Consider the following 19479-nt stretch of genomic DNA (forward strand, 5'->3'; position numbering starts at 1 on the left):
AGACATGTCAGGGCAAAGAGCCCTGGAGAGACAAAGCCTGGAATCTGGCTAATCTCGGCAGATGGATTTGGAGTGTGGTACTGTGAGATATTTACTGCCAGGGAGCCATTATTTGCACTCTTACTGTAAAGCAGAACACTCCAGTCACATAAGAGTAATTTATTAGAGAAACAAAAATGAAAACACCAAACCAGTTGCCTTTGAGTGAATTCCAGCTCAATGTGATTCAATGTGTTTTGGAGGAGAACTGCTCCACTGGGTTTTCAATGCTGTGGCCTTTCAGAAGCAGATCATCAGGTCTTTCTTCCGAGGTGCCTCTGGGTGTATTGAACCTCAACCTTCGGTTAGTAGTCAGCGCTTAACCAATGGTGCCACCCAGGGACTCCCGGGCACTAAAAGCTGGGGCCTATTTCTGATTAAGTTAAATATTTTATCTTATATTGTGAAACAGACCTTAATAATGCCAAAATATTGGAAAGAAACATTTTCTTATAGGTCCAAGATTTTATCCTTCTAATTGCCTTTAAAATAGTCATTCTAAATACAAATATTTTAAATCTAATCTTATTCATTTCTCTCTCCTTTTTTTTTCCAAGTTAAGATAATCTAACAATATTTAAAAATAAATCTCCCTATGTGTCTATGACAGACCGATTATTGACATTCTGTTTCATGGTGAAAAAAATAGAGCCATAAGTCCAGGATATGTGCTGTAATCATTATTATTTTATGTTGTTCTTAATATTCTGGTTAACAATGTAATTAGGGAAAAGAAAGACAGAAAGGAAGGAAGGAAGAAGAAAGAGAAGGAGCGAGGAAGGGAGGGAGGGAGGAAGATACTGTAAAAAAGAGAGCAACATGATCAGAGTTGTAGATATTGTTACCTTTTACCCAAAAACCCCAAACAATTACAAAAACACTATTAGAATTAATGAGTTTTGCAGTTTCAAAATAAATATTTAAAAATGAGTCTTATATATAAATAATACAAATATCCATTTATAACAGCTGCAATGATGTAACTAAGATTTACGACACAAAACGTTGTGTATATTTCTGTTAAAGCGCTTAATTATAGGAATAGCTGACATGTGTTGAAGCATTGGGCTAGTCTAATGGAATTGTAACCAAATATGTTCCTCAATCACTCACCTGTGATCATAAATTAGATAGGAAGAAATTTTTATTGGTGAGTTAGCTTTCTTTCTTTGGCAATGCCTACTTGTTGTATGGGGCCCTGGTGGCAAAGTGGTTAAGAGCTCGGCTGCTAACCAAAAGGCAGGAAGTTCAAATTCACCAGGAAACCCTATGGAGTAATTCTACTACGTCCTATAGGGTCGCTATGAGTCTGAATCGACTTGATGGCAATGGGTTCTTTTTTTTGGTTTATGAGTTTTATATATATGGTGGAACAGCCTGCTCTGTTCACACTGGCCCCCTTGCTGTTCTTTAACAGGTCAACTGTGTGCCCACTCAGGGCCTTTGTTCTTACTGTTTCCCACTTCTCAAACACTCTTTCCCCAGACAACCACCATATTTCCTCACTTTCTTCAGGTCTTTGCAGAAATGCCACCGTATCTTAGAGGTAATAATTGCTCTCCTCCACTCCAGACGTTCACTGATGGCTCTTCCTCTTCCCTCACCTTATTCTGTTCTCTCCTTAATGATAGTCATCATTGCTTACTGTCTTAGTCATCTAGTGCTGCTGTAACAGAAATGCCACAAGTCGATGGCTTTAACAAAGAGAAATTTATTCTTTCCCAGTCCAGTAGGCTACAAGTCCAAATTCAGGGTGTTAGCTCCAGGGGAAGACTTTCTCTTCTCTGTTGGCTCTGGAGGAAGGTCCTTGTCATTAGTCTTCCCTTGGTCTGGGAGCTTCTCTGTGCAGGAACCTCAGGTCCAAAGGACACGCTCTGCTCCCGGCACTGCTTTCTTGGTGGTATGAGGTTCCCATGTGCCTCTGCTCGCTTCTCTCTTTTATATCTCAAAAGAGATTGGCTTAAGATGCTGTCTAATCTTGTAGACCTCATCAGTATAACTGCTGCTAATCCATTTTATTACATCATCGTGATAGAGTGTACAACACATAGGGAAATCACATCAGATGATTAAATGGTAGACAATCATACAATACTGGGAATCATGACCTAGCCAAGTTGACAGATATTTTGGGGAGACACAATTCAATCCATGACATTTGTATGATATATTTATTTATTTATTGTTTATCTCCACTGGAATGTAAACTTTATAAAAACAGCCACTTTAACTACTACTTTTATCTTTATCTGCTTTATCTCCAGTGCCTAGAACAATCTATCACATAGTAAGTGCTCAATAATACTTGTCAAATATACAAATGAACGCATAGCATAAGTATAGAGCTGTAACTGGGACGTGCTATTGAAGATGATCTTAGTCAAGGGATCCATTTATACCTGTGATTTCTGCAGTCCTATTTGATTCTTGTGGATCAAGGCAATACTAGGAAACAGGCACGGTTAAACAGATCCAGACTAATGTGAATCTCTGGTTAAACCAAAAAACCGAACGCATTGCTGTCCAGTCGATTCCGACTCAGAGCAACAATATAAGGTTTGGCATGCTCTCGCTTATGCTTTAATTTTGTTGTGCTTTCTGATATTCTTGGTTGGTTATTTCTAACTTTTGAATATTTGAGAAAAGTGAAACTGAGTTAATAGATACATGTATCTGTCTATATAAAATTCCTTGGAAAAATTGACTTTAGGTTAAAACTTATTAGCGAATGTTCTGAAAGGATCCAGTTGCTGGAGGTTTGGTGTAAACTAAATGGTTACATCAGAACTTCAACTGGGAGGAGACCAGAACGATATTGTAATAATAGGCAGGGGCTTATCTAAAATATTTGAGTTAATATTTCCCTCCAGGTTAGGATGATAACGAGATATGATCTCTTCTCTGGTGCTTCTCTCAGATTCATGAAGTCAGTAAAACTTTTGATGATCCTGCAAGCCAGCTCTCCAACCTCCCTGCCTCTCCTGATCCTGATGGGCTGAGCTGCATAGGATGGGGCATGGCCTGGTATTAGTTACTCAAGGCCAAAAAAAAAGAAAAGATTGCAAATGCGAAACTGCACAGCAGATTTCTAAACAGTGAGTTAGAGTCTTGCGGAAAGCAGGGCTTGGCACCAGCACAGCCCAGGAACAGTGGCTTCTCTCTGCAGACATCTCAGCAGCCTGGTGCAGAATGAACTCATTTTCCCTTCTACCACAGGGGACCTGAGTCAAAGACTAAATGGAACCACCAGCCTCAAAATCCAGCAAGAGCTGAGAGGCCTCTGCCTCGTGCCTTACAACACACACAGAGAACAAGATTTTTTTCCCAATCCTCACAGGTCTATCCTCTTATCGTCTTACATTTCCCACTGTGCTTTTAAGTTTTACGAATTGTAATTAAATATTGAGTAAGTGAAAAAGAGAGTCCTTCGGTGGTGCAAAGGGTTAACGCACTCAACAGCTAACCAAAAGTTTGGACGTTTGAATCCACCTAGAGGCGCTTCTGAAGAAAGGCCTGTAAATCTACTTCTGAAAAGTCACCCATTGAAAATCCTATGGAGCACAGTTCTACTGTGATACACACGGGGTCACCATGAGTTGGAGTCGACTTAACGCAGGCAACTGGTTTGGTTTTTGGTTTTTAAGTGCAAAAGACTATAATATTTAAATATAAGTAAATTGTAAGAGATAATGATACAACAGACACCCATGCATGCATCTCACCACCCCTTCCTATCCAGTTGAGAATGAGAGCGTTACCACTATCCTGAAAAACCCTTCTCTCCTTCTCAGGGATACGCGTAATGCCAAGTTTTGTGTTATCATTCCCTTGCTTTTATTCATAGTTTTACCACATGTGTATATATTTCTAAAATAGATGTGTTGTTTGGTTGAGCATGTTTTTTACTTTTATATAAACACTGCATTTTTTTTCTGCAATTTGCTTTTCCCGCTCAACATTATTTTCCAGAAAGTCATCCATGTTGTTGTGTGAAGCTGTGATTCATTTGTTTTTATTGGTGTTTAGTATTCTACCAAATAAATGTGTCATGATTTATTGATCTATTCTACTGTTTGCAAATGTCTGGATTATTTCCAGTTTTTTTCTGTTCCAAACACTGATGCATGAACATTCTTGTACAGCTTCCAGATGCCATGGGTATGCCCTACCCTTTACGACCTCGTTGATATAACAAAGAAAACCCGATTTCTAAACAGGGTCGCATAAGTACCTCCACTTCCCCAAAACAACAACAACAACAAAATAACAAAAAACAGTTGTCAATGAGTCCATTCCGACTCATGGAGACTCCATGTGTGCAGAGTAGAACTGCCTCCTGTGTTTTCAATCGCTGTAACCCTTCTGAAGCAGATTGCCAGGCCTTTCTTCTGAGAAGCCTCCAAGTGGGTTTGAACCACCCATCTTTCGACTAGCAGTCAAGCGCTTTGGGCCACCCAGGGTCTTGTTCCACAGGTACAAAGGCCAGGAATTGACACATACTCTGGGGGGACATGAGTCAATCCATAGCAATAGTTTATTTGTTTGTTTATTATATTTATCATTTATTTCTGCCTCCTCTAATGATGGTGCTAGCTTCACGAGCGCAGGGGTCTTTGCAGGTTTTATTTGCTGATGGATTTCAAATGTGTGGAATAGTGCCATGCATGTAAGCAGGTGCTCAGGAAATATTGTTGAATGAATGAAATAATGTTTTCCCAGGTACGTCATACTTTTCCTGCTAAAGTAAATGGTGGGTTAAACAAATGAAAGCTTTTACCTGCTTGCTGCTGATGTATGGAAATGCAATTCCTATTTGATATTTATTTTTTGTGCCTTTCTAAAACTCTGACTGTTATCATTTACTTATGGATTCATTTGTACTTTTACACAGAAAATCATGTCATCTGGGCATAATGATGCCTTTCTCCTGTTTTCTTTATAATCTTTGTATTTATTGTTTCTTTTTCTTGCCTTGCCAACTTCAGTTCAAGGTTGACTCCAGCTGGTGATGATAGGCATCTTCTCTGGTTTCTTGCCCTAATAGGGATGCTTGCATTGTTGTACATGATGCTTAAAGCAGACTTTTTTGGAGATAATCTTAGTTTAATGAAGTTTCCTTTAATTAATTTTACAAGAATCACTTGTTTATTGTGAATGGGTATTCCATTTAGTTATATAACTTTATGGTATTATTGAGACAGAGCATAAGATTATTGCCTTTTAATCTTTTAATGTGCGGAATTACATTATGGATTTTCTAATATCAAACCAACCTGCATTCCTAGAAAAACCCCAACATAATTATGCTGTATTATCTTTTATATACATTAACCAATTGATTTACAATCATTTATGAAAGCATTTTTGCACATGTATTTGTGACGGAGATTGACCTATATTTTTCCTTCCTTGTCAGGTTTTGGAATCAAGTTAATAATATTCTTATAAAATAAGTGGAAGAGTATTCTTTCTCCCTAAACACTTGAATAGTTTATATAAAATTAGAATAGTGTGTATCTTCAATATTTGGTACATGTGACTGTAAAAACCATCTGTTTTCTACTATGAAGTTTTTTAACTTCTGAATATCAATTCCTTTACTAGTTATAGAACTATTTAGGTTTTTTTCTTGAGTGAGTTTTTTTTTTTTTTTTAGACATTCAATTTATCTAAGCTTTCAAATTGATTGATATAAAGCTGTTCACATTATTTTTTTAATAAGCATCTTACTATGTGGCATCTGTAACTTAGTCTCCTTTTTTATTACTAGTATTGTTTATTTTGTGATTTCTCTCTTTTGATTCCTGGTCAATTTTCCCTAAAGTGTGTCAATTTTATGCCTTTTTAAAGAACAAACTTTAACTTTACTGAGACTTGCTATTATATATTTGTTTTTATTTTACTTTTCTGATATTGTCAATAATATTTCTTTCCTTTTACTTATTTTGGATATATTATACTTTTCCCTAATTTTTAAGGTTGAATGCTGAACTCAAATTTTCCATTCTTCTTTTATAAGATGAACATTTAAGGCTATAAACTTCCCATTTAATATTGCCATAGCTGCTACTCATAATGAGCTTTGGCTGTGTGGTATGTTCATTATTGCACAGTTCTAAATTCTTTCCAGTTTTCATCATGAATTTTTCTTTAGCTTATAAATTATTTAGAAGTATGCTGCCTAAATCAGAACAAATGGAGTTGTCTAGTTTTATTTGGAGGGGAATATTTATTCTATTCTAATTAAGTTGAGGTCAGAAAAATGTACGTGCGTGTGTTTTTAATGCCAGTTCTTTGAAATTTGTTGTGATTTGGTTTATGGATCAGTTCCTGGATAGCGCAAATGGTTAAGACTTGGCTGCTAACTGAAAGGTTAGTGGTTTGAGTCCACCTGGAGGCAACTTGAAAGAAAGGTCTGGAGATCTATTTCCGAAAAATCAGACATTGAAAACCCTGTGGATTACAGGTCTGGTCTGACACACATGGGGTCACCACAAATCAGAATCAACTCGAAGGTAACTGGTTTGTGTTTATTTTCGTTGTTGTTGTTTATGTGATCAATATTTGTAAATGTTCCATACATGCTTAAGAAGAATATGTATCCAGCAGTATTCTATATCTGTTCATTAAAATAAGCGTGTTAATGTATTTGAAAAATATTTTATATCCTTAGCTGTCTCATCTATAAGCTTTTAAAAGACGCGTGTTAAAATCTTCAACTAGGATGGTGGATTTGTTAATCCTTTGTGATTCTTACAATTTTTTCTTTATTTTATTTTATTTTTTTTAGTTTCTCATTAAACAATTAGTACACATATTGTCTTGTGACATTGGTTGCCAATCCCATGATGTGTCAACATTCTCCGCTTCTTGACCTTGAGTTCTTCATTTCCATTCGTCCAGCTTTTCTGTTGCTTCCTGCTTTCCTGTCTTTGCCCCTGGGCTTCTGTGCTCATTTAATCTTGTATATGTGGTTGAACTACATGTGTTATTGTTTGTTTTATATGTCGGTCTAATCTTTGGCTGAAAGGTGAACCTCAGTGACTTCAGTACTGAGTTAAAAGGGTGTCTGGGGGCCATACTCTCGGGTATCTCCAGTCTCTGTCAGACCAGTAAGTCTGCCCTTTTCTGAGTTAGAATTTTGTTCTACATTTTTCTCCAGCTCTGTCCGGGACCCTGTATTGTGATCCCTGTCAGAGCAGTTGGTGGTGGTAACCACGCACCATCTAGTTGTGCTGGACTCAGTCTGGTGGAGGCTGTGGTACTTGTGGTCCGTTAGTCCTTTGGACTAACCTTTCCTTTGTGTCTTTGGTTTTCTTCATTCTCCCGTGCTCCAGATGGGGTAGGACCAGTAGACATATCTTAGATGGCCAGTCACAAGCTTTTGAGACCCCAGATACTACTCACCGAAGTAGGATGTAGAGCATTTTCCTTATAAATTATGTCATGCCAGTTGAGCTAGGTGTCCCCCAAGACCATGGTCCCCAGTCCTCCGTCCAGTAACTTGGTTGCTCAGAGAGTTTGGATGTGTCGATGAATCTTCTATGACTTTGCCTTGGTCAAGTTGTGCTGACATCCCCAGTATTGTGTGTTTTGATAGGTGTATATAGCTAGAATTTTTATTTCTTCCTAGTGAATTTAATTTTGTATCCTGAAATAGTGAGTGGTTAAATTCTTCTAAGAAACATGAAATCGGTCAGCTCCCCAAAGCTAGTTACATGACGTTGCATCTAGTTTGCTAGTCACAGTTTTATTTTTCCCTCCCTCACAGCAGTGTAGTCTCCAAGACTATGGCCTTAGGTGGGTCTTCACAGGTTTCCATGCTTCCCATCTTTATAATATTCTGGAAGTTTTACTACTCTGGTAGTATATTTCATGTTAACAGCTGTGAAACTGCATCAAGATAAAGGAAACTATAATAATTTCATCCCGATAAAGGCTGGTTTTTCCAGCTGCTGGGAATCAACATCTCTAGTTTCATTGGCTAGGGTCATTTAGGGAGATCTCCTCTGAAGACATGGGAATAGACTAGAATTCTTTTATGGCATCCAGCATTAAAAAAATAATATATGGAACATATCGGGCCCTAACTTTTAAAAATGAACTATAGTTTAATATTGTAACATACAACAGTTGGAGTCACCTTCAACTCTGCAATCTCTTTTTCATTTGGTGAAGACCCCTGGGCTACTTGTGTCCCATGTGACTTCACTGCTCTGGCCATTAATGAGTGGGGGCTGTGAACGCTTGAACCAAACAGGGTCAAGGGACATTGGAATTGAGGTTCAGGAATACTAGACATGATCTCTTCAACTTAAAGACAAGTAAACAAGAGAGATGAGGCTCACATTTTGGTTCAACTTTTTTCTGCCATGAGCACAGAGCTAGCTTTCTGTGAGATGGAAAAAGAAAGGATGTAGAAGGTAGAGAGGAGCAGGGAAGAGATGACATGTGGCCCCAGGGAGAGAGAGAAGTTGTCCTGGTTCCAGTTTCTTCTGAGATGCAGCTGTATTTCTCACCCTTAGGTTATTGTAGATACATCCTTGTATCTTTTCAATAAACTCCCCCTTTTTGGCTGAAGCTAATTTAGTGGGTTTCTGTCCTTGCTCATCTGAAACATATATTGTGCACTCACTACATGTAGAACAGTCTTCAGAGCAGTCTTGGACCATTCCCAGCACTGTGGTTTACAGTTTCTGAAGCACCTGAAGGGTTTCTTTATAAGGGACAGGTCTCAGATACAAGCAGAGTTGAATCAATGCATTTCAACAACTGGCCACCAGCACATTGTACTTTTAATCCCGTGCATTCAAAATAGAAATCGTAAAGAATTTCAGTATAAACTGAAATCAGCGTGAAATAGGTTTATTGAAAGTTAAAGAAAGGAAACGTAATCAGCAGAAAATATTTTTGAATGACATGATAACCTTTAGAACCCATATGTTTCTTCATGGCATGTACTCATGACTAAATCCACAGTGACTTTTTTTTTTAGTTCGCCACTATTGATCCACAGAAGGAAATATTCAGAATCCAGATTATATCAGCTCTGAAGCAATTTTCTGCGGAAAAGAACAGGCTTGCCCCTGATAGAGAGAAAACAAGAAGCCAGCATCAATGTCTTTGCAAGGACTCTTTTATTCCCTCCTGGTGTCATGCACGCATGCACATGCATGCACGCGCGCGCGCACACACACATGATGTATGGATAAGAGAGATCTTGCGGAATTAATCGATTCAATGATATGGAAAGCTGTTTTTAAGTTCCCAGGTAGATACTTCATTTTGTGTAAACTATTCTTTGAATGTCTAGAAATTAAGTGATTGTTAGAGCTATTGATTTAGATTTTATTGGCATTATCCTTTCATTTAGTCATTTATGCATTCTTTTGAACACCATATGTCTCGAGTTTACTCAGATCCATGCTTGCAAGGCAGTATTCTGTAAAGTTTAACAGCACAGAATCCAGAGCCACACTATTTGGGAATAACCCAGGCAAGGACTGTGTGACCTGGGAAAATTACTTAATCTCTGGATGCCTTCATTTTCTCATCGTAAAGTGGGACTAACAACAGAATTTACCAGCTAAGATTGTCATGAGGAGCAAATGAGTTAACACACTAAACTACACAGAATAGTGCCTGGCACAGACCAAGCTTTATATAAGTATTAGCCTTCATTACCATCCTCCTGTGACTGGTGTCTTCTTTGGATATGCCCAAGAATAGTCTGATAATTCCAAGAGCACGAATTTGGAGTGCATGGTAGGGATGCTACTCACCTTCAGTCTCCTCTGCCATGTATGTTGGAACATTTCTGCACATGTTAATGATGTATCTTCCAAACTTCTTCAGATCACGGACTTGTTCAGGGTTAATTGAGTATATCAGGCTCTTGGGAGGGGGTCCTCCTGGTCCTTTCCCCTGAAGCTGAGTGTGGGGAAGACGAGTGAAAAAGGAAGATAGAGAATGAATGTTAAGCCCAGTGGTTTGTTGATTTGAGGGTTGGATACAAGGTCCCCAGTGGGCATTGCTTGACTGTAATTTTTCTATAATTGAGATGAAGAAGAGCCAATTGCAGCTCTGTATATATCGGAATTTCTAAGTGTCCCAATAGGTTGGAAACCTCAACATCTTACAAAAGCAGATATTTGAGGCTAAAGTTATTTTGAAGCTTGGATCTCATGTGATCATTTGAGATTTCCTAGATTGGGCTATGTGACAATCAGCTTCTGAGAGCGCAGTTTATTCGTTTTCGCTAACTTGTCAATCGAAGGTACCGGTTTAACAGTTATAATAATATGAACTCAGGCAACTATTTTAAAGTACCATGGATTTCCCCCTCCCCTCCCAACCCAACTAGGGTTGCCAAATAAAATAGAGGGTGCCCAGTTAAATCCGAATTTCAAATAAATAATGAATATTTTTTTTAACCTAAGTATGTTCCGAATATCGCACGGGGCATACTTAATACTAATCAATTATACACTGTTTATCTGAAATTAAAATATAACTTGCATCCTGTATTGTTATTTGCTAAATCTGGCAATCCTAATCCAAACTCCTGTGAAAAAATGGCGTGACCGGAGCTTTGCTTCTCTAAAGGCCAAAGTTATCAGGTGTCTTGCTCAGCTGCTGTGGAGGCAGGTGTGAGCAACAGCATTTGGGTGTGATGGAAGCTACCTCCCTCAGGCAATCGCTTCTCACTGGCCTTTCACCATTCCTTTCTCGTACTGCTCACTACGACATGATGGTCAAGAGGGAGCAATTACAACCTTCTTATTATTTACTGTTTTTATTTCATAAGACCACCCCTCACTAAAAATAAAAAGACTTTTTTTTTTTTTAACCTTCTTTTCCTTGACCTGTGTATCCAGGGCATGAATGGAGGGCACAGCATCCTTGTTCAATTCATGCACAATGCATTGCTTTTTGGCAAAGAGTCTGACTGCAGCGAAGCCCTGTTAAAGAAAATGGTGGAGAGTGAGGTGTATGTTCTCCAACGAGCTGTTCTCATCAGACATCAGTTCCAGCAGCAGAGAGAAATGGAACCCCAAGAACGCGATGAGCCAGAAGGAGAGTGCTGGATCTGCTTGTGTTTTGTGATGGATGGACAGCAAGATCTTTGAGCGCAGAGGCCCAGTGTCTAACTTGGCTTATCTCCCTGGTTCTAGGATTGTAAGTGTTGCTCAACTTATGTCTGCTTGGCTGAAATGAATCTTAAAAAATGTTATCCCATTGTAACCTCTTTTGATCCTCACAAAATCTCAAGCAGGCTGGTAAGACAAGAGTTAGTTTTTTAACTGATCAGATGATAAAACTGAAACAATAAGAAGTCGGCTTTTTAAAAGTACAATTTGTTAAGAGTCGAGTCTCCTACCTTGAGCCAAGTGTTTTTTGTTATTTGATTTTTGCTTCCCTTACTAATTGATATTGTCATTTGTATTTCTTTTAGACATTCTGAGTTACAGGTGAAATATCAATTTCTGTCTTTTCAGAAGGAAACTGAATACAGAATGAAATGAAATGGGCTATGTTTGGCTGCAGTAATATTGTGGAAGCCTTTCATTATTGAAGGTCTCTGCAGACAGGCCAAGGGATTTGGTTTTTGATATGGTTGACTTATATCCCCACCATTCCTTGGCTGTAATGGATCCTAATAACTTCATTGATTTGAAGTTTAACTGATTGCGGGAAACTTACTAGCAGCAGTTACATCTAAGAAGTGAAATAGGTGAGGAAATGGGACCCTTTTACTTATAACTGTACACTTAAGTGTGGTTAGAATTTATCTTATTTTTATTTTTTCATCGTTGGCATGCAAAATTTTGTTTTTGGTTAAAAAGGAAAGGCACTAATTTTAAAGAATGGAGATTGCGTGTGGGCTACTCACAGTTTCATAATCCCAGATGGCATTCCAGGGGTTCAATCCATTGTTGTTGTCCACGTTGGCCACTTGATGTTCATTGTTCACACTCACTGATTGTTGCCCACTGCCAGCATTGTTGTTGTCATCGTTGACGTTGATATTCTGGGGTTTATAAGAAATTGAGAAGGATTTAATATTACATTTCTTTGCAAAGACATTTTGGTAGCAAACTTTAAGACGTGAGACTTACATAACTAGCAAGGGCAGGAGCTAGGAAGACTCCGAGAAGTCCGGCAAAGAATATCTGCAATCACAAATAAGGTAGGCTTAGTGTTACGTGGCAAAATGAACTCTTCTTTCTTCTGTCTCTATCCATGCTTATGAAAAATATGGACTAATTTTATCACTCTGTGGAGTGGTCTTTCTTTTTTTTTTTTTGTCACCTTTTATTCTTTTTTTTAACCAGAAGAAGTTTTAATGATAATGTAGAAAGATAAATTAATTATAAATAATTATATTAACCTGCTATATAGTTTTGGCGTTCCTGAGTGGTGCAAATGGCTAATGACCTTGGCTATTAACTGAAAGGTTGGACGTTTGAGCCTACCCAGAGGTGCCTCAGAAGAAAGGGCTGGTGAACTACTTCTGAAAAATCAGCCATAAAAACCCTACAGAAAACAGTTGTGCTTTGACATACATGGGATCGACATGAGTCAGAAGCAATTTGACGACAGTCAGGGTATGTAGTTTTAGAATTTTTTCAATGTAAGTCTTATGAAAAAATGATGAAACATCAGTACAGTGAAAAACTGAATAGTGTACATGATCTGAAAAGGATTACAAGCTTTGAAAATCACATCTGAAAATGATTTATTTTCCTATTTGATCTGGGATGCTTTCCTCCCTTTGTCAACCTCTGAGTAGCAGAAATACAGAACTCATTTTTTATAAGTAAGGATTAGTAGGCAGGTTGGAAGGTGCTGAGAGGCCGAACATGTGGTGTCTGGGTATTAGACATGCCTAGCAGAAGGGACGTCAAGAATAGTATCCCACAATACTTGGTTTAGTCATTTGCTCCTGGACGCTTGACACTGGGTTTCAGAACACAGAGCTTTATGCAGGGTGGCCATTCTGGGTACCTAGTATTTTTTCCTTGGTCTGGGACAAAATAGTTTGAGACTTGCACTGGCGATTCAAGGTCATTTTAAAATTTGTTTAATTTTTCCCGATGATAGTTTAAGAAGGGGGTAAAAATTACAGTTTCCTAAAAAGTTAAAGGTGGAAGAAATCTTAGAGGCCTTCTAGTACAACCCAGTCCTTTTACAGTTGAGAAAACGGAGCTTCAGATGTTAAGTGACTCTGCCAAGGCCATACCTCTAGCTTTTTTTTAATCTTGCCACAGTTAAAAACGATAAAACCCTTTGCTGTTGAGTGTATTCCAACTCATGGTGACCCCATGTGTTCCAGAGTAGAAATACTCCATAGGGTTTTCTTGGCTGTAATCTTTATGCAATCAGATAGCCAAGTCTTTCTTCTGCAGCACTGCTGGGCGGATTCAACCACTAACCTTTTGGTTAGTAGCTGAGTGCAAATCGTTTATGCCACCCAGGGAACTACAGGAGGGAGGGCTGCTTTGTAGATAACTTATTCATACTTGCAGCTTCATTATGAATCAGAGTCAGCTGTAATATATTCTAGTATTTAGTATATGAAACATGAAATATGCTCATTGTCTCATTCCAGCCCCTTTACACCCTGTTACCAGACATGTGATGCTGTTGGTTACTTTGGCAGAATTTTGTGGTCCACCTGTTATGAAAACAAAAACAAAACAAAAAACCAGTTGCCATGGAGTCAATTCAGACTCATGGCTATCCCATCTGCCCATGTTTGTCAGAGTAAAACTGTGCTCCATAGGGTTTTCAGTGGCTGATTTTTTGGAAGTAGATTGCCAGGCCTTTCTTCTGAGGCACAGAATATTGAATTTCCAATATTTTGGTGAGCAGCCTTCCATCTGGAATCACAGGTGAGATGCTGCCCTAGCTTCATGCTTCTGGTGCTTTCTTGACTAAATGGCCATGGACAGGGGCCAAGGCAAACCCTTCTTACCTGGAGTTTTATTTCCCAGCAGACAATGTGCCAGTACATCTCTCACTCACTTCTTTTGATAATAAGTTTTTTATCCTGCCTGAATATGCTCAGGAGTTTTGGTCAAAGGTGGAATTCAGGGAGGTGGGAAAATATCAGGCACTTTCTGAGGCTTTGGGACTGCTGTCTCTATGCCAAGACCTGAATCGTGTGATCTGGAAAGTAATTGTATTAATGGCAGCAAATTCAGGGCTGGATTACCCAGTAAGCAAGGTACACACGGGCCCAACTGTGCCTTCCCACCAGTCTGCAGTGCACAATTTCACCTGTCTCCCACTTTATGAAAAATCAAAAAACCAAACCCGTTGCTGTCGAGTTGGAATTCACAGCGACCCTGTAGGACACAGTAGAACTGCCCTACAGGGTTTCTAAGGAATGGCTGGTGGATTCAAACTGCTGACCTTTCAGTTTGCAGCTGAGCTCTTAACCACTGTGCCACCAGGGCCCCAGATCAAAGATGTGGTGAAACCCATGTGAAATCGCTCACCACAGATTAGCAAGTAAATACAATTAAGCCCTTGTATACCTTGCTCAATGCAAGCTGGTCCGTACCGTGCTTACTGGTTAATCCACCCCTGGGCAGCATGGCCCAACATACTTAGACAGCTGTCTACCCCAGTATAGTTATCCCTCTCTATAGAGATGCTTGTAAATGCCATGATTCCACAAAGAGAAAACAGTGTTTTACGCATTTTTGCATTCCAGTGATATTGCCATAAGAAGCAGACCTCCTATCTCAGAATAGCAGTCTTGAACTACATAGTAATAAATTCAAAAGGAATAATCTACTCACTGTGAGCTTCATCTTGAGTCCAACCAAGCAATGGAGCAGAGGAGAAGGGAGGCGTGGACTCAGGACGGGAAGCTTCTCCTATTTGTACTGGACTTGGTTTACTCAAGCTAGGTGTGACAAGGTGGGGGTCACCGGCTTATCCTTCTTTCCCGTATCGTGCCATAACACAGTGTACCAGGAGCCTTTGGAATATCTACCTGGTTAACAAGGCACTTTCACATGAAGTTTCTCTGACTCATCATCTGTTGCAATTGAAGGTATCACGATATACTTTATGATAACTTCTGGTCCAGTTGTAGCTGTGGGTGTGATATCTTAGACCTTGATATTACATAGATTCTGAAAAAAGAATAATCCCTAAAATCAAACAAGACTTAGATGAGAAACCACGTGCACACGGGGCCTTGGAGAGAGCAACTCCTGTAAGAATGTGGGAAGGGTTCCCACTTCTTGCCTTCACCTGAGCCTTTTGTGATGGAGTTTGCTTAGACAAAACATGCTCTGTTCCCTAAAAAAAAAAAAAAACCCAAAAATAAACAAAACAAAGCAAAATAAAACAAGTTGCCGTGGAGTCAATTCAGACTCATGGCTATCCCATATGCCCATATTTGTCAGAGTAAAACTGTGCTTCATAGGGTTTTCGGTGGCTGATTTTTTGGAAGTCGGTTGCCAGGCCTTTCTTCTGAGGCACTCTGGGTAGACTTGAATTTCCAATATTTTGGTTAGCAGCTGAGCACGTTAAACGTTTGTACCACCCAGGGACTTTCTGACCTGTTCCCACCAAACCTATCCTCTTCTTTGCAGTCCTGAGTTCTCTCAATGATAGCACTGTACATTTGTTAGAGATCTGAGGGCTATGGTTAGTCCTTTCGTTTACCCCCACATCCAGTTAGTTACCAAATTACCAAGCCTTGTTGTTTCATCTGTGAAATGCCTGTTGACTTTAGCTATGTCCATGTTTCTCTTACCTGGACTTTTACAGCCATCGTGTAATTGATCTCTGGTCACAAGTTTTGAGTACTCCAGTGCATTTTCTCCCTTTTCCCTGGGGTTGTCTTTCTAAAGCACACACATAAACTTTACCTTGTGGGCTGCCCGTGGAAGTTTTTAAGATTAAAAACTCATTAGAATGGCATCCAGGGTCCTTTATAATAGGTCTCCAAGCCTCCCTAGCTACATCTGCCACTTTATGCCATGTACTGATGTTCCAGCTATACCAGAGTTCCCACTGTTCCTGGAATATTCAAGATATTTCATGCTTCTGTGCCTTGGCGCATGCTGTTCTCTGACCCTGGAGTGCCATTTCCTTGTCTTTCTCTAGTTGGTAACCTGCTTTTCATTTTTCAAGGCTCAGCTCCAATATCACTGCCTCCATCATGTCTTCCCTATCTCCTAGATGAAACTTCCCTTCTCTTTTCCCGGAGCTATAAAAGAAATCGCTTTTCTTTTATTTGCATCTGAATAATTTTAAGAAATGACATTAAAATAATTTTTAAATAGTCTTTTTAAAAAAATCAGAAATGGTGTAGAAACTGTCACTTGGACAAACAGGGATACGCTCAATATAGTCTCGGAGGTGAATTGAAGCTTTATGCATTTTTTTTCCCTAGACTTTCCTAGAAATTGGAGCTGGTAACATCATATGTGCTAAATCTCATCAATCACTGATCTATGAGCATCCCCTCTGGAGACCTTCCTGAGCTCTTGATTGTCCTCCTGTGCATGGGTTGGATGGTTACATCAAAATGTTGATATAAGTGACTTAACATAGCTGGGGTAAGATTTTGTTCATGTTTTTTATGTGTCCACTGATTTCCTTCAGACTCATCTTTAGCAGTAAAAAGACAGTAAGCCTGGGGCAGGGGACAGACCCCTGTGAAGACGTCTTCATCAGCATTTACCCGTTGCCATCGAATCGACTCTGACCCATAGCCACCCTGTAGGACAGAGTAGAAGTGCCCCCTACAGTTTCCAAGGAGCAGCTGGTGGATTTGAACTGCCGACCTTTTGATTAGCAGCCGTAGCTCTTAACCACTTCGCCACCAGGGCTCCTTATCAGCAGCAGGCACTGTCATATCATGGCAAAGTCAAAGAGAGGACAGCATGGTTGCCGCTGTTAAAATGTGCCTTGGTGCAGTGGTGTGGTGCCTAGCACACATTTTGCATGTCAGACGTTATTAAGGACTTGCGGTTGCCCTGTTCGACGGTGGGCTGTGAAATGCTAGCCTAGAAGCTGATCCTTGATAAAAAAAAATTAAAAAAGAAAATAGTTCAGAGTTCAATAATCCCACCCTTGGGGCTTCACAATTCACATTTGCACATCAAACGTACTAAGAAATCTGCAGAGGAGAAATCTATTTCACGTGGGTTCATCCAGGTTCTCATAAACTTATTTAACCACAGAACCCAGTTGTTTTTCTTTTATTTATTTATTTCTCCTAACACCTACTAATGTCCCTTGTTGGCATTTTCATTAGGGAGACAACAATCCTGCCGTCTCTGAGGAGGCACTTTGATCAGAAAATTGATCTGAGGAGCTACTGGTTGGAACTAGCCAGGAGACCTAGATTCTGTTCTTTCTGATGTCAACCGGTCATTTCCCCCGCCGATAGGCCTTAGGTTACCTATGTGCAAAAGAAGAAAATTCCCCCTGTATACAATATTGCTATTTGTATAGCTCTGAAAATCAGAAATAAATAAATACAAGGCAGTTTTTATCCTCTCGCTTGAGCATCTCCTTTATGCAATTCAAATTTTAAAAAGGAGCCTGTTGAGCATCATATATGTGTCCAGCATATTCTAGGTTCTATGGAAGTGACAAAAATGTTGACATGTTCTGTCTTCCTTCCATTGGAGGACAGGAAGCATACAAAATAAAGCTCTCGGGGGAGAGGGAACAAGAGACTCGCTCATGCTTCCTCAGGTCTTTTGCCTTAGACAGGAAGAGGACTGAAGTTGGGGATGACCCCTTCTGTCCCCTCACAGAGAGAAGAGGTTCTTCCACCTGGGTACCCTTATCCGCAGGGAGACTTCCCTGTCAAACCCCACCCTACAGGCCAGCTGGCTATGGTGACACTTGGAAGGAGTCCCAGGTGATGGTGTGGCCCCAGTGCCCTAGGGTGAGCGTGGGGCAAACCAGCCCCTGGGTAAATAAGGCCTGCCCTGCCCACAGAGGTTAGGTTAGGTCATACCAAGAAACCAGCCTCTATCATCATTTTTATCTCACAATCCACACACACCCATGGCTTCACTTTGCTCCACACCCTATCATGTCAAGGGTGGTGGAAACTCCCTTTATGTGCAGCAAACTAGGGATGTATTCCATGTATAATATGCTAATATCCTCTTGCTGGAGCGACTTTTAGAGATTTCCCACAGAAATCAGACTTTTTATTCTGCTTCCTTTTCTCTGAGTGGAAGGGAATGCTTTCATTGAACATCCTTAGTCAAGATTCCCTCTCCTCTCTAGAAGTTAGTGACCGACCTAGCAGTCATCAACCCCTACAAAGTCCTTAGTAATCTCATCTTCCTTTTTGTTCTTACCCCATTTTCTCATTTTAGGACTCAGATGACCTTTGTTGTCCTTGTTGTTAGTTGCCATGAAGTCACCTCCAACTCATGGCAACCTTATGTGTGACAGAAATGTTGCCTCGTCCTGCGCCATCTTCAGGAAGGTTGGTGTGCTTGAGTCCATTGTTGCAGCTACTGTGCAAATCCATCCCACTGAGGGTTTCCCTCGTTTTCACTGACCCTCTGCTTTACTAAATATGACCTCATATTATAATTTATTTGCTTGAATGTGAAGCCCCTTAATGCAGGGTTTCTGTCTCCTTGCCTTTATGCCGTTTTTCTCAGCAACCTGCACACCAGTTTGATGATCTTTGTGATGGTCCCGAGTCAGGTGGTTCATTCTGAGGTCTGAACACACGTCTTCATCTGGGGAAAAGTACGCCCCTCCCATGGTCTCTGTTTACCAGCCTGTAGCTAAGATTAGCTACGGTTCTTGTGGCTACAGCCCCCAGCGCCTGGGGTAGTGGTGTACTCTGATCAAATGCTCCATCTGTACTCGCGGCCAGAAATGACACATCTAAACAAATGGCAGCAGGAAAGCATAAGATAAAACTTTCATAATTAGTGCTAGAGAAATCTTCTAATTCTAGAAAAGCCATGCTTATTAAGTCAGTTGCTTTTGTATAGGAGGCATACTCTTTTCAAATTACAGCAAAGCAGACGAAGCGCTTTCTTACAGCATCACAGAGCACTTTCTTTTTGTTATTTCCTCTGGGACCATTGCTTTCCAAAATATAACTCTGCCTTTCTGTTGCTAATTATATATGTCTGTCCAGATGTATTTGTCAAACCTTCTGGATCCCCTCAGAGCTCAACGTGACATATTATGCCTCAGAGCAGTTATTGCCTTGAGTGTTAGAGGGTTATAAGTAGAATTTGGAAAGTGTTTGCTAAAAGAAGATCTCCTGAGTAATGATATTATCTGCATAAAATATATGAAAGTAGAGATAAAGAGGGTGTTGGTCACTAACTTCATTTTTTATCATGGCGAAGAACAATCAAATCTGGTGAAGCACTTCCATTCTGAAAAGGATTTAGAGAAGATAGACCATCTGGGAGC

General features: G+C 39.8%; 1 protein-coding gene across 1 annotated transcript; it reads right to left on the reverse strand.

Annotated features, from left to right (window-relative positions):
• Positions 1 to 9030: 9030 nt before the first annotated feature.
• Positions 9031 to 15835, reverse strand: GKN1 (gastrokine 1). The gene is made up of 6 exons (XM_004369379.1): positions 15818 to 15835; positions 12159 to 12212; positions 11933 to 12070; positions 10890 to 11000; positions 9822 to 9969; positions 9031 to 9125 (listed from the first exon to the last, which is right to left on the reverse strand). The coding sequence occupies exons 1-6, from the start codon at positions 15833 to 15835 to the stop codon at positions 9031 to 9033; spliced, it is 564 nt and encodes a 187-aa protein (XP_004369436.1).
• Between the last annotated feature and the right edge of the window lie 3644 nt (positions 15836 to 19479).

The sequence above is a fragment of the Trichechus manatus genome, unplaced genomic scaffold (assembly GCF_000243295.1).
Source record: "Trichechus manatus latirostris isolate Lorelei unplaced genomic scaffold, TriManLat1.0 scaffold00004, whole genome shotgun sequence".
Classification (NCBI taxonomy): Eukaryota; Metazoa; Chordata; class Mammalia; order Sirenia; family Trichechidae; genus Trichechus; species Trichechus manatus.

Coding starts and splice junctions, on each gene's coding strand:
- GKN1 (XM_004369379.1), bottom strand. Junction 9,970..10,889: donor CACAGGTCAAGGAAAAGAAG/GTTAAAAAAAAA, acceptor CCCCACACTCAG/CTTCAGGGGAAAGGACCAGG. Junction 9,126..9,821: donor CATGGCAGAGGAGACTGAAG/GTGAGTAGCATC, acceptor TCTCTCTATCAG/GGGCAAGCCTGTTCTTTTCC.